General features: G+C 40.6%; 1 protein-coding gene across 1 annotated transcript in view; it reads right to left on the bottom strand.

Annotated features, from left to right (window-relative positions):
* Hmcn1 (hemicentin 1) overlaps positions 1–13,855 on the bottom strand; it is a 423,434-nt gene extending 409,579 nt beyond the window's left edge. Inside the window, 1 exon segment of the mRNA XM_040738098.1 lies at positions 13,210–13,855. Coding sequence (XP_040594032.1) covers positions 13,210–13,480 — 271 coding nt within the window. The 5' untranslated portion in view covers positions 13,481–13,855.
* Between the last annotated feature and the right edge of the window lie 1,245 nt (positions 13,856–15,100).

Raw genomic sequence — 15,100 nt, 5'->3', positions numbered from 1 at the left:
CTTTTGCCTTCTTGGGGCTAATTCTACCCTCACCAATTCTGCCCAGAGAATTCACTTTTTAAGAAAATTTAAGCATCTTTTCACAACTATAGTCTCATTTAAACATAAGCATCCCTATTTCAGGAAGTTTAAAGTGATGAGCAGGAGATGATTAGGTTCTATCTATTCTCAACTCCACATGCACTGGTCTGAACCGGCTGTGTGGGAGTACTAAAACTATGGAAATTGGCAAATGCTACAAATAGAGGGTGTGTTCTCCCATTCTGAGATTCGGAGTCCATGGTTTAGCTTCATCACCACACCAGCGATGATGAATCCATGCTTTGTACACGAAACTGAGACCCTAGGAAACATACGTTCTGCATTGTGATAAAGTCAGGAAACAGGGATCTCCACCTTATCAAATGTTCCCTTGCTAACACGCTCATGAGTCCTTATTGTTCACCAAAGAATTTTGCATGTATTTCTCCTAGTGTTAAGATGATTCTATGAGGAAAATATAACTGTTATCCTTTTTAAGGCTAGCAGGCTAAGGTTTTGAGACGTGAGTAAATTGCTGACTTCTAATGCATTTATCCTGCTCAATATCGTCCTGACGTTAGGATCCATTCACTCCAAGGTTTACTAATCTATTTGTCAAGATAAGTCAACCCCACTAATAATTTTCCTTACATCACGTAAGAAATAAAAAGGAGTAAAGTTATCAAGGGCAGAGCAGAAGTAATAAATATAAAGAGGTAGCTCAATATTAAAAAATATATATATCCTTTGCTAATACTCTGGGATGATTCCTCCGGGACATAAAATTGTGAGGAATCTTTAAGTAGGAGAGACTGAGAGACCTTCCTTTTGGATATGACTAAAGAGAAAACCTCAAGGCAAAAATGTAAGGACCTGATCAAGACAGCAATGGGGAAGTACACCTAAAACAGCAGGAGGGAGCCTCTGGGGACTAGGAAGACAATAGAACTGGGGTTTCTTATGTGCTCTGGCAAAGGAATGTGAACCAGAAATAGCAAACTAAACAAAAGGCAAAGCAGATTCTACTTTGAATCTCAAAAATGTACTTCCCAACATAGTTCCATTTAGTGTTTAGAATTTTGCTCTCCAATGCTTGGTGACATGGTGTGTTTTCTGAACCTTCTACTTGATACCAAACATATTAAAGCTTAGGTAGCCTGTCCAGTATCTGTGGCTACTCAGCACCCAAAGACTCATCTAACCAGCCTCTCCTTTCAGATCTTGGCAAGAGCAGCTACAAGCTACCCTAAAGTATTTTCAGTGGCAATGTGCCTTCCAGCCTTAAAGCATCAAGGAATCTTCCTACCTGTTACAAAGCAGTGTTAAAAGAAATTCCTCAAAGATGTGGCACTAATGAAAAAACAAACAAAAAAAAAGCAAACAAAAATATTCTAATTAATGTGTTTAAAGTTCCTAAGAGAGAGATCTGGAATTATACAAACTCGAAATATTCTGGGGCCTACACACAATTCCCAGAATGCCTAGCCCCTATACAACTTTCACCATTTCAAAATTAAAGTAAATATCTAAAAATTGTTTTTAAAAGATCAAAAAGAGTTTTATTAAATGCCATGCCATGCTTTACAAGTAAAAAAAATCACAGGCTTCTTAATGAAAATTATTTCAAGGGTTTAAGCAATCCTGGGATCATGATTACTGTCTCCACAGCTGCCAATCAGGACTCTGCTCACATCCAAAAAGGGATCAGAGACTGGAGTCCAAGATAACTTCTGATGCGAACATTTGTTTAAGGAATGTATAAACTTTGAGTGTCACTAGAAAAAAACACTGAAGTGTTTCAAATTTTTAATGTTTTCTTATTTTTTTTATTTTAGAAATAATCTTACTTTACATGTCAATCCCCCCCTTCCCTAACTGATGGATAATCTGCGATAGGTGGAACTGTGTCCTCCAAAAATTCGTATGTTGACAGACACCACAAGAAGTTAGGAGAAGACCCGGCTCAGATTCCCCCACACAGCCTTCAAAAGGAAGCAACCCTACTGAAACCTGAATTTTAGACCTCCAGCCTTCGGGACAGTGACAGTAAATTTACATTTTTCAAGTCACCAAGTCAGTAGTATTTTGTTACAATCTCTCTAGGAAATGATTTTGCCCCACCTTCTTGGGCACATCTCTGTTTCCCACATTTATCTAAACAAAACATGAAAACAGAAAAAAAAGAACTTGTGAAATCTGCTTTTCTTCAAAAAACTGTAGCATATTTAGTGAGGTCATATAAGCCTTAGCCATGTGGTGTGTAAAGAAAGAGCCGGACTATCTGAGGGGCCCCTGGCAGTAGGACCAGGATCTAACCCTGCTACATGAGCTAGCGTGTTGGAGTCTACTCTCTATGTTGGGATGCCATGTTCATCCTTAAAGAATGGGAGAGGAACCAAACCTAATGTGCCAGACATTCTTGACTCCCCATGGGTATCCTTACCTATGAGGAGGAGTGCAGGGGGGCGGGAGGAGGCGTGGGAGGGAGAACTGAGGTTGGAATGTACATTGCCAATTTAAAAAAATGAATTATTTTTTAAAACAATAAAATAAAGAGCCACCATTTTACCCACGAATGCACAGAAAAGAATCCATGGCACAGGACGCCACATCCTTCATCTCTATGTACCATTTGCCTGTAACTCTGCCTGTCTGTGCTCTGCTTCTCTCTTTTCATACCAACTCAAGGTCTTTACCCACCAACAACTGATCCTTCTTTGCAATCTATCTCTTCGCAATTCTTCTAAGTCCCAGTTCCATGTGCTACCTAGTCTTTCTGGTGCCATTTGCACTTTTTTCAATTATGTGGATAAGTTTTAAACAGTACTTAAATGCCCTTCCCTTCTTACCATCTGAAATCAAAACACCCTTACACAACCCTAAGATTCAACACCCAATGTCTGTTGGGAATTTACTGTGTACAAGAAACTTTGGACATCTAGTATAATTTGCCCTCACATAAACCTTAAAAGGGGGCTGGAGAAATGGCTCGATTGTTAAAAACTACTAGCTGGTCTTCCAGAGGTCCTGAGTTCAATTCCCAGCAACCACATGATGGCTCACAACCATATGTAATGAGATCTGGTGTCCTCTTCTAGCCTGCAGAGGTATATGCAGACAGAACACTATATACATAATAAATAAATAAACCTTTAAAAAATAAACCTTAAAAGATACATCAAATTAGGGACAAAGATGCAATACAGCATGTCATTGGGAGATCCAGACTTCCAAGCTAGGAATCAAACCCCACAGCCTATACTCTACCTACCATGTCATGTCTCAAAAGCAACACTATGTTCTCACTGGATTCATTCTTACTCAGCCTTCTGTCTCCACGGGTCCAATGAAACATCTTTAAAAATCAACCTTAACATTATTTGGCCTTTGCCTTCATTAATAATGAATTATATTGCTAATCTTATAAACGGAAAGCGTTGAGAGCATCTTCAAACCTCTAACCTTTGTTCTTACTGTTCTTTTCAGAATCCACTAAGCGCTCCCTTTCTTCTGTCCTCTGAATGTTTATATACTCCACAGTTTCATCCAGTTTCTTTTCTCAGTCTGCACTCTCCTTGGGTGATCTCACTTATTCCGATGGCTTCAACTGTCATCTGTATACGTTTCAAGTGGATAGAACAGCGACTTGGCACATTCAGCTAATACTGACAGCTAGAAATGCTGGGAGTGATACCTGGAGACAGACAGGCCACCCAAACAGACCCACAAGGGAAACATGGACTGTGAAAATTCGTCATCATTGACTAGTATCTATCTGGCTCTCAGATTTAAAACCTCAGAAATTTGAGCATGACACTGTCATAGTATTTTAAACAAGGGAGGCTGATGTATACAACTTGTATGCCAAAATATGAGTTACCCATGAAGAATATGACTGTCTGGTGAACCTGATGTATGTGTCCGTCTGACTGAAGCGTTCTCTCCCCATAAAGCATGACATAAGGTCACATTATCAGAAAGCTGTTTAAAGTGGGTGCAACCAGAACAAGGACACTTAATTGTATGGTGTTAATGTGTAATGACATCATTACATATTTAGAAGGAAAAACAGTCCATCACCACAGTGGAATCCTGGCCATTCAAGTACAAAATAAATTAACACACCGAATTTATTTTGTAACCAAGTTAGAACTTGGTTGGACACTGCTCAAATATGTTTCTGTGACTAGTTTTCATTGCTGACCCATGAACTTCTGGTTGATGTTCACTTCAGACAAGTCAACCTATGAAGAACTTGTTATCAAGATTCAGTATCCCAGGAATGGCATTGTCTCTTGGAGGAAACATTGCATCATATGCCTTCTCTCCTACTGCTTGCTAACTTCAGTAGGTCATTATATTTATTTTTCCCATATTCATAGGACCAAGCCAAGTCAATTGTATTTCCTTAATAACATTCAAATCTTTCCTCTTCTCCTGATGTCTGGGTCTCCTCAAGACACCCTCAGGATTTCCTTTGAACGGCTAACGCAGGCTCATCTCTCATCTCACAGCTTTACAGACTCACTTGCTCTATTGTGCCAAGAGATAAAGTTCTAAATTGAAAACGCAGCGATGCCACGATAATCCTTGCAATCCTTCCAGCTCCCAGGAGCTTTCATCGCGAAATCCAAAACCTTTAATACGTTTTGATTAAGCTGCTTGCATTTACGAACTTTCCTCAGATTTCAGCCCAGATGACACTTCTTCCAGAAACCTTTGCTAGCCAACCCTGCTTGAACTCATGAGAGTGGAGTACTTTGTGTTTCTTTCCACCACAGAGTATATAGTATATGTCCTTCCCCCTGCAACCCTCCTCATAGACCGCTAGCCTCTTCTGGAGTTTGTCTCACTGTTTTTGCAGCAACACACTTGACATGATCCTTGATATTAGTAAACAATACCAAACTTGTTGACTAGTGAATGAATAAGTGAGTGGACAAGTAAATATAAAGGCTTATAATGGAGTACTTCTAGTGCTTTTCAGGTTTCTCTATGATGACGCAGTGGCGTAGGGTCAGAGGAGCAATATAACAAAGAACTCATGTGTCTCAAATATTCAGTGAATCTGAATGGAACTGAGGTTGGCCTGGTTTGAATTGCTGTTTGCCTGTAAGTTGACTTGTAGCCAAATCACCAAGCAGACATCCCTTACTTCTCTCCTCTTATTATATAAACCCTGCACAGCTTCTCCTGTAATTTCATTTTCTTCTTCAGCTTTTACAAAGAAATGTGACTTTGAGCCATTCATTATATAGTACATTTTATTGTTAAAATTGGTGTTTGAAAAGTACATCTGTTTACTTATTTCTTAGGGGCGGGACATGGTACATGTGTGGAGATCAGAGGACAGCATTCATGAGTTGGTTGTCTCGTTCTACCATGTAGGACCCGGGAACTAAAGTCAAGTCAGGCTCAGCAGCAAATGCCTTAGCTTGCTGAGCCATCTTGTCAGCCCTCTGTGGTCCTTCAAAAACATTTTCACATGTCCTGCTTTATTTAACCACAATAGTGCCACTAGGGTGAAGAGAGTTGACACAGCCATACTTTTATACAGTGCAGTTTCATGTCTTCCTATTCTCCACAGATATGGAGAATCCTAACAGAGCTTCCCATAAGAGACAGAACTGAGGTTGAAGATGCTGTAGACTTGTGAAAATAAAAACCTGGTATGGGGCTTTGATTTGTACATTGCTTCTTGGAAATCAGTTTATTTGCTGTGACACTCCATCAGTAGGTCCAGCTAAAATTGGAGAGTAATCAGGCAGCCTGAGGGCATGTTACTGAGACATTCCACATGATAGACACACACACCCCAGCCTAATCAATTGCTCATACCCAAGAACCAAGTGTTTTCTAGATCACAATATTTCTTCTTGGTCAAGCTTAAATGAGAGCTGTATTATTGCCAAAAGGATTAATTGACCAATTAATATGCTGGAAGTTTTGGTTTCTTTAGTAACATGATTTAAAAATAGACTCACAGACGTGAAAGGCAAGATTTAAATATCATAGAAGTGCTTGTTTCCACAGCTAGACTAAAAGTACACAGAGAAATCTTCTGTTCTTTAACATTCTTACATTTATTCATACCATGCTTCCATTGAAGGATATTTTCCAAGTATCCATTGTGTTACTGGGCCTATAGAATAAATGAAGCACTTAGGTAGAAAGCACCAAAAGTTATGTTTTAATCAGGAACAAATCATAAATACATTCCAATTCTGCTTTAATAGCAAGAAAACAAAAGGTTTTTCCTCAGTTTAACTAAAAAACAAACATGAAACACCTTCATTCTGTGGTGACCTGAGATAATGTTTTATTTATCAAAATCTAGTCTCTAGTATCCTTTTGTCGTATTATCATTTTCACTGCTTTAGATTTTAGCTATGTGTGTAGATAGGCATGTACCACTGTGTGGTTGTGAGCACTTTGATGCCAGTACCCAGAGAGGCCAGGAGGTGGTTTCAGATCCCCCGGAGCTGGCATTGCAGGCAGTTGTGAATCACCAGACACAGAGTGCTGGGAACTGAACTCAGGTCCTCTGTGAGAGATGTAGGAACTCTTAACCACTGAGTCATCTTTCCAGCTCCAGGCTCTTCTATCTTCTTGAAGGAGTTTTTAATTATGCAGGAGTAAAGCATCTCTACTTAGCCTCAATACTATCCACTAAAGTAGTATCTATTACCTCGGGTGAAAACATTTTATCCTGAGAAACAAATTACCATTGTTCACCCAAAACCCCTCACGCTGGGGCTAAGGAGTGGAGATGGAAACAGAATGCTTGTCTTCGGTGACCAGCTAAAACCCTTACTTAACTGTTGTGCAATTTCCTTAGTTCCTCAGATCTCTCTCCCCAGGTGTGTGTGTGTGTGGGTGTGTGTGTGTGTGTGTGTGAGTGCATGCATGCGCACTCACGTTTCTTCTAACCTTCATGAAAATCCTTGTTATGCACAATGTGTTAGAAGCTGACAGCTTCTTGTTTTCCTATACTTACTGAAATGGAAATCATTTAACTTTACCTTCAGTTTATACAAGAACAGCAAAATTTTCAAAATCTGAATGTATGTTATCTTTCCTTGTAAGAATCTTCCTGTTCATTATGGTTTGGAGTTATGTCGGCCAGAAAGCATCCTAGGAATCTTTATATTACAAAAGTCTTGGGGTATTTTCATAACACTGAGCAGGTCTGACCAAACCATGCAAAGCCATTGAGGGCTTATGGGTGGTATTAAAATAACTCCTAACTATAAGAGACATGTGCTGTTGATATTTCCAAGTCCCTTCTATTTCCAGTCTCTTTAAGACCACTTACCTTTCATGTGCTATGATAAGAAAATTATAGTAAAAATCATTGTCTGCTAATAACAATGCATTAATTTTATAGACACCAAGACAGGAGTCTGTCAAGATTATTAAACAATTTGCTTAATAATGAGAATAAGGAAAAGCACATCAGCTTTCCATTCCCAAATGAATGTTCATTCTCCTATACGACTTTTGCATTTTGAAAAAGACAATTAAATAATTAATGTCAACTAGACTCAAATTTAGCCCCATGAATAAGACAACCATCCCAATAGTTGCACACAGAACTATGGTTACAAAGGTTTTCAGTTTCTCCTCTCAATTCTCTTCAGTTATCCTCCATACAAGCTTTGGTCACCTCACTTCACTAGACTACTCTTCTTGGGTTATCAATGGCTTCCACATGGCTAAATTCCTTTCAGCTGACCAGTCTCCTTCCTTAAGACAGAGTTTCTTCAGCCTGTCTGCCTCCAGTTTCTCTGGATGCTTCGTTGGTTATCTATCACCTCTCTAGTTAAGCATCCCTGAGCCTCAAAGCTGAGACCTCAGACCTTCTCTCTTCCCCAAGCACAGTCAGTCCCTTCATGTTGCATAGTCCAGCAGCCCTAAACACCATCTTCATGTATGCCTTTGGGTCTGAAATTAATATCTCTCATTCTGCCTTTTCCCCTTGAACTTTTATGTCATATATATGACTGTCTTCTTCTATCTCCACTAGTATGTCAAAAGGTATCTCCATTTTATAAATGCTATAATGAAAATCACATCCTCCACCATTTCTGAAACCCATCTCTCATTATCCTCCACCTCAGGATATGGCCCTGCCACACATCTGTTTACTCAAGCCAGGTCTTCAGAACCTTTTATCTTCTGTTTTTTCTTTGTAACTCACATCCAGTGAATCATTATATTTTCTTGGTTTCATATTCAAAATACAAACAAACTCTATTTCTCAAAACATCAATAGTTATCAACTCCACACAAGGAATTCACAGTTTTCTAACTGACCGGTCTCTATTCTTTATCTGCTTTCCATTCCTACCTAACTACACAATGATGCTTCAGAGGGATGTCAGATTGTGTCACTGATCCATTTAGAACTCTATAGTTGAGAGGTGAAGAGATGGCTTAGTGGTTAAGAATTCTGGCTGCTCTTCCAGAAGACATGGGTTTGATTCCCAGCACTGACATAGCAGCTCACAACCATCTACACCTCCAGTTGCAGAGAATTCAATGTCCTGCACATGGTGCACAGACTTACACAGAGACAAAACACTCATACACATAAATTAATAAATAAAACTCTAAAGTAGCTCTCCATATCATTCATGGTAAAAACAAAAGCCATGGGGAACTACGAGTCCTTTCCTGAGCTGCTCTTATTATATGTCAGGCCTCATTTGCCAATTCCCCTCTATCACTTTTCACTTTATGTGTCAAAGACACTTAGATGCCTCTCGGGTGTTAAACATGTCAAGATAATCTTGTCACAAGGACGCTTTACTAATTTTCATCTGCCTATAAAAGACATGTTCAATGTTCTCTCCTTCAAGAATTTGTTGAAATAAAATCTCTTCTTTGGTATGGTCCCCAGCCACCATATTTAAAATTATAACACCTTCAAATTCACGCTGAGCTCCTCATATGATATTCCTGCTTTTTGTTTTATTCATAGCAATCACAGGCATCAAATGCTTGTGTGTATATTAATCATATCCTTTATTGCCTGTGCCCCCCTTTCTACAATAGAATGAGAGTCCCATGATAGTAGGAGCCTTCTTTTGGTTTTCTTTTCTTTTGGCTCCTCAGAGCATTAAGCATTGCCTGAAACCAGCAAGGGCTCAAAGAACACAGACCAGTTGGAGCTATTCCAGAGAGTGAAATGTAAGTGTTCAAGAAAAGAAAGAGATGTCCAACTCATTAAAAACATACTGTTCATTCTCACTCTGGAAACTGCCTCACAGAGAAAGGGGGAAACAAGACACTGAGTGACCAGAGGGCCTGCAGTCAGGAGAGATCATCAGCTTTCCTTAGTTTGTTTAGAGGAGATGGAAGTGAAATTCAAGTAGTTTAAAAACAGCAAAAATTAATGTATATTCTAATAATTGATGAAGCTATGGAGAAACTGGATCTCTCACATACAGTTAGTGGGATCACAAAATGTTATATCTGTTTCGGACAGTACATTGCCTCCCCCCTCTCCAGCAATGAAACATAAAGTTATCATGACCCAGAGGTTCCACTTCTCGATATATACTTGAAGAAATGCAAACATGTCTATACAGAAATGTGTATGTGGAAATTAATGACAGTTATTCATAAAAGGGTAGGGAATATCTAAATCTCCGTCATGGACCAGTAGCTATGGTATAAGTCATATATTATACCATGGGCTATAATTTGGCTATAGAAAGAAATGATGAATCGACACATGCTTGAATATGAATGAACCTTGAAAGCCTTATATTGACCTAAGTAATTCAGTCACAGAAGACCATATATAATTATAAATATTATCTATAATATATAAACCCAGAACAGGAAAACCCAGAGAGACAGAGAGGTGGGTTAGTGGCTTACCCAGTACAATAATACTTTCCATCAGTGGAAATTGACAACTAAATATTATAGGACATTTTTGTTGTTGTTCTTGTTGTTTTGAAACAGGTTTCTCTGTGCAGTCCTAGCTGTCCTGGAACTCACTCTGTCGGGCAAGTTGGCCTCTAATTCAGAGGTCTATCTGCTTCAAACTTCCAAGTGCTGGGATTAAAGGCATGTGTCACCACTGCCTGTTGGTACAGGATTTCCTTGGGGGCAAGGAAAATATTTTAAAACCAACTGATGATATTGTCACCTATATGTAAACATAATAGAAATCATCAAATGATACATGATAAAGGACCAAATTGTATGATAAGGGAAATACCCATCAACAAAGCTATTACAAACACACACAGTAGCCAGGTATTCCAGTGCACACCTGGAATACCCAGCACCAAGAATCAGATGCAGGAGGATCATCCATGAGTTCAAGACCAGCCTTGCTAACATCATGAAATCCAGGCCAGCCAAGGCTACATAAAAGATCATGTCTCAAAAGTAAATCAGTTAATTAAAATTAATACAGGAAGCATGACCCAGGGGATTAAAAGGCTCCTTCAATGCAGCTAATTATCATTAAAAGACCAGTTTCTGCCTCCACAAACTAAGACAGGCCCGGGTAGCTGCAAACCTTCCCCATGAGGTGCTGGTGTTACTGGATCTTTCCTGCCCTTTCCTGCATGAACATATTCTAATGAGCTTTATCACCACACTGCCCAGGATTAGGATCTATGTTTCCCATATTTTCAAACTATCATCACGTGTAGCCACATATCTTTCCCTGATTTGTCATGTGGACTTGCATGACATCTCCAAAGACCTAAAGGCTTTATTCAAAAGCCTCAGACTATGTCCCCAAATTTACCCATTATTTTATCTAGCTACATGGAATGGTAGATATTGACCGAGAAAGCACTCAGCTCGTTAGTGTCATTAACCAAGTTCAATGCTAGATGTTATTTCTTTCCACATTAGTTGTTTTGTCCAACTGTACAAACATACATTACAGACTACAAAAATAATAGCCATATGCAAAACAAAGAATCACAAAATTCCACAATCAGAACTGTCCTTCGGTATGTTCAAATCCAGTCCTCTCACTTTGATATTGAAACTGAGCTTCAAAAAAAGTAAATTTACTTTTCCCTAATGTGAATAAGACAATCATTCCCCATTCAAGCCCTTCCTGCTGTCCTTACATCAACTGAAATAGAAACAAAAATTCTCAATGAACACACACACACACACACACACACACACACACACACACATACACATGAAGAGGAAATCAGAAAAACTGCACAATCCTCACAACCTTAATAATCTTAATAATCTGTTAGAGTAAATTTTAAGTTAAATGTTAATGGTATATTTTAACTTCCATTTCTCTATCTGCAAAAAAAATTTTTTAACTCCTGGATAACATAAACCATTAACCATTCTTCTCCACATTTAATCACTAAGGAAATTATAATCAGTATGAACACTGAGTTATAAACACAATTTTATTAAACAAGTTTAAACTACTAATCATTTTCTCAAATAATACAATTTTTTAAAAAGCTCTAATTTTATTAGTCACCTGCAATTAACATTCCAAGTTTCCCCCACTTTGGATTCTATACACAGTGTGAAGACCTTCTCCCTGGATTCCAGCTAGGAGGCAGTACACGTTATACAGTTTGTTACAAAATATTTCCACATCACTCCAAACTATGGTAGTTCAGCTTCCATTTATGAGATGAAACATATTTTGTATTTTTTTCCAGCAACATAATGTCATAATGTTTTTTTGGATGGAGGCAAACAAATTGTGGTATAAATTAGCAAAATCAGTTTTTACTTTATGTTTGAGCCAACGTCAGACTCATCCCTATATAGGAAATATATTTAGGCCATTCCAAAATATCAAAAACCTTGGACTGCATCATAAGTGCCATCTTGGCATCTTATAAAAATGAAACATCATGGCACTTGAAGTGTCTCCCTGAGACAGGAGACATGGCAAATGACCATCTGACTCTTGATTCCAACGATAAAGCATCTCATAACTAATCAGTGTTGAAACACATGTGTATACTACGGAAGAGCAGGACAGTTTATTGTTGTCATGGAAGAACAAGACAATTCCAGAAAGTTCTAGCTCCCTCTCAATTTATCCCATTGACATCTTTTTAAATAGCTGAAATATACCACATTTAATAACTAGCAATAATTAGAGTTTTAATATGTTTGGCAAATGCACAAGGAAGGAAAAAAAACCCTGAGATCTTTAACATCATGCTCTCATTGTGAAAGAAGCTATGCCAAAGTCTAGTGGAGGGAGAGTTTCAAAAGCAGGGGGAATGTGGGGGAGCATTGGGGGAGGGCTTTGAAGAAACCACTGCTTTTTTTCTTCCACTGAGCAGCTACTTGCACTAATGAAACTCAGGTGGACACAAGACAGTGAGCCCCAGGGCTTCCCCCTGTAATGCTACCCTCAGCAATGACAATGGGGGCTCCTATGAGTCTCACAGAGAGGTGCTACTTTAAAAAGAAACTGAAAAGAGTAAACAGGATCATGTTACAGTGCAGCAGCAGAAACCCACAGCTTCAGGGCACAACATAGAGTTATTTTTCTCCAGCTACCTTTCAAGAGCACAGACATAGCAAATCACATGCATTTGTACTGCTTGAGATACCGATGTACTGTTTACACACGTCTGTAAATCTAACCAATGCTATAACCCGGTGCAAAGATGAATAGATCCAGTTAAGAAATGAATGGCTTCTGTCTTTCATTGTCTTGCCTTCAGTTCCACTCTTAGTTACTATTTACAGACTTGCCCGTGCGTCACACAGCAGGTTTGTTTCCCTCTTATGTGAGGTTGTCCTCAGAGTGCGCCCTGCTGTTGAATTCCATGTCCCTGTCCCAGTCTGCCTTTGCAATTAAAAGAGACTTTAGCTTTAAAATGCAGGCCAGTTAACTCTGAGTTTGCTGTTGTTGCGGCTGCAGATTCCTGGGTCTGATCTTTAGGCTACCACATTTCCAGGTCAGGGCACCACTGTTTAATCTCGCTAAACAAGCCTTCTACTCTGTGAGCTAAGCCTAGCTGAGTGCTAAGGAGGTATGAGAGAAAACCCAGATGCCAGCAAGCAATTCTTTGTTACATCTGTATTCGACTACATATTTAAAAAAAAAAAAAAAGCTTTTGAAATTTCCTGACAATACAATAAATGCATAGCGTAAGAAGTAACAGATTTATGAATCACAACAAATACAGAGAGTATTTCCCTTACCTGGATCATGGAAGGGCACCAAAGCAAAGTTGTAAAGAGGTCTCTTAGGTCTTTTCAAAGACGTCTCCAAAATTTTGGAAGCCCCTTCAATAACCTGAACTAAATCATCATACATGGAGCCGGTCACATCAAACACAAAAGCCAACGTGGATGCCCCCTCCGGAATCTCCTCAGCCCTGCTATCTGACTGGGGGGTCCCATCTCCAGCTAGGGAAGAACGAAGAAGAGCCACCAGGAGGAATACTGTGTGGACCACTTCCCAGGCAATCATTTTTTTTCCTTGTTTGCTGGCTGCTTTGCTCTTTGCCCTGAGCTCCTAAGCACTGTGCTTACTCCTCAAGAGCAAGCAGAGGACTTCCTCTCCGGTGCCTCATCAGCCTTTTGCAGTCTCTGAACTAAGGCAAGGTTTGGAGCGGAGAAGGAGATGGGGACCAGCCCAGAGCCCGGAGCCGGCCGCCTCCAGGGGCTGGGCTGGGCTGGGCTGGGCAACGCAGGGATGTCGCGCCTTTTGTCCCGCTGGGTAGGTCACAGGCTCTAGGCGGCCGCGTGCTGGGCGGTGTGAGTAGCTGAGCTGGGGCAGAGCGCGGGGTCCATACCCCGGGGGACTCTGCGAGCCTGCGGTGCCGCCTCTGCCGCCGCGCTCCAGGCCAGCGACTGAGCCTCCCAACTTTCCACAGCTAGCCCCTCCGCGGCGAAGCCCGGCTCTACCTCGCCTTCTGATTGGCCAGCGGCCGTCCCTCCTCTGCTGGAGCCCCCACCCCGGAGGGCGACTTTCCCCTCTGCGAGTTCCAAGTCACTCCAATACCAGGGAAGCCCTCGCAGTGTCAACTCCTGTGTTCTCTTCAGAGCTATCCCCAACCTCCAAAATCTCAATGGTCTTCAAGACTATATGGCCCAGTCCCAAATTCGGGGGCATCTCATTAGCTAGCACAAAGGGAACTGGTGCACTTTTTTTTCCTGAAGTGTGCAATGCTGCTTCAGACCGTTCTCTCATAATTCCCCACCCCACATCACCCCCAGAAGCCTAGACGCCCCAGCCCAGCTTCCTCAACTCACCATTCAGCCCAGCCAGAAGGGGGAGCTGGAAAATTCTGTCCTCTGGGCTGTGGCCACCGCATGGTTCTTTGATCTCCCTTGGGGAGTGTTTAGCTGAGTGGAAGGCCTGGGAGGCGAGTGCTGTGGAGGCAAAGGGAACCAACCGCAAGGAGGTGGGAGGAAAGTGAGAGACAGCAAGAAGTCACTAGCTATGCTGAGGGACCAGAGAAAGAAGCTGGGTACCAATAAAACATTGATTTCCAATAGAGAGAATGGGGTGGCTTAAAAATAGACAGAGAGACATACTGAATGTGTATAGAAACCTGGGGGAGTTGTAATTTCATTATCAAGATTCACTTTGCTGAGCGGTCTATAGCCTCTGTAAAACAGTGATGCAGAATACTACCCCCATTTCACATATCCTCCTGTACAACTATGTGTCAAGTCTCAGGCAGAGATCCACTAAAACGTTGTTCCCCTCGGTGGTATTTTCTTGCCAATACTTAAGGAGACTTTACTGTGGAAAACATTTCTATGTCCTTCCAAGTCGTAATCATTATATACATTATAGCCCTATTAACAAATTTAAGAAGGTAAGCAAAGAAAGTCAGTCATGAGCTCATCATTCTTTCTTCCCTTTAATAAATACATTTCTTTTCCTGGAAAAGGGGCCATTGTCTGCATGCAAGCTTACAAAGAGCACACAAGCAGCTTTGTAGGGGGACTGAGTGTGTATGAGACCACCCTCTAACAGCGGGGCACCCTGAGGAAGAGCCAACTCCCACCAGCCTTTTATACTCTGTAACTGTCTTCTCTTTCAGACCCACCAGCTGTGGAACTTGAGTTTATGATACCT

The sequence above is a fragment of the Mesocricetus auratus genome, unplaced genomic scaffold (genome assembly GCF_017639785.1).
Source record: "Mesocricetus auratus isolate SY011 unplaced genomic scaffold, BCM_Maur_2.0 Super-Scaffold_100676, whole genome shotgun sequence".
NCBI lineage: Eukaryota > Metazoa > Chordata > Mammalia > Rodentia > Cricetidae > Mesocricetus > Mesocricetus auratus.
This window is presented reverse-complemented; position numbering and strand designations above follow the sequence as displayed.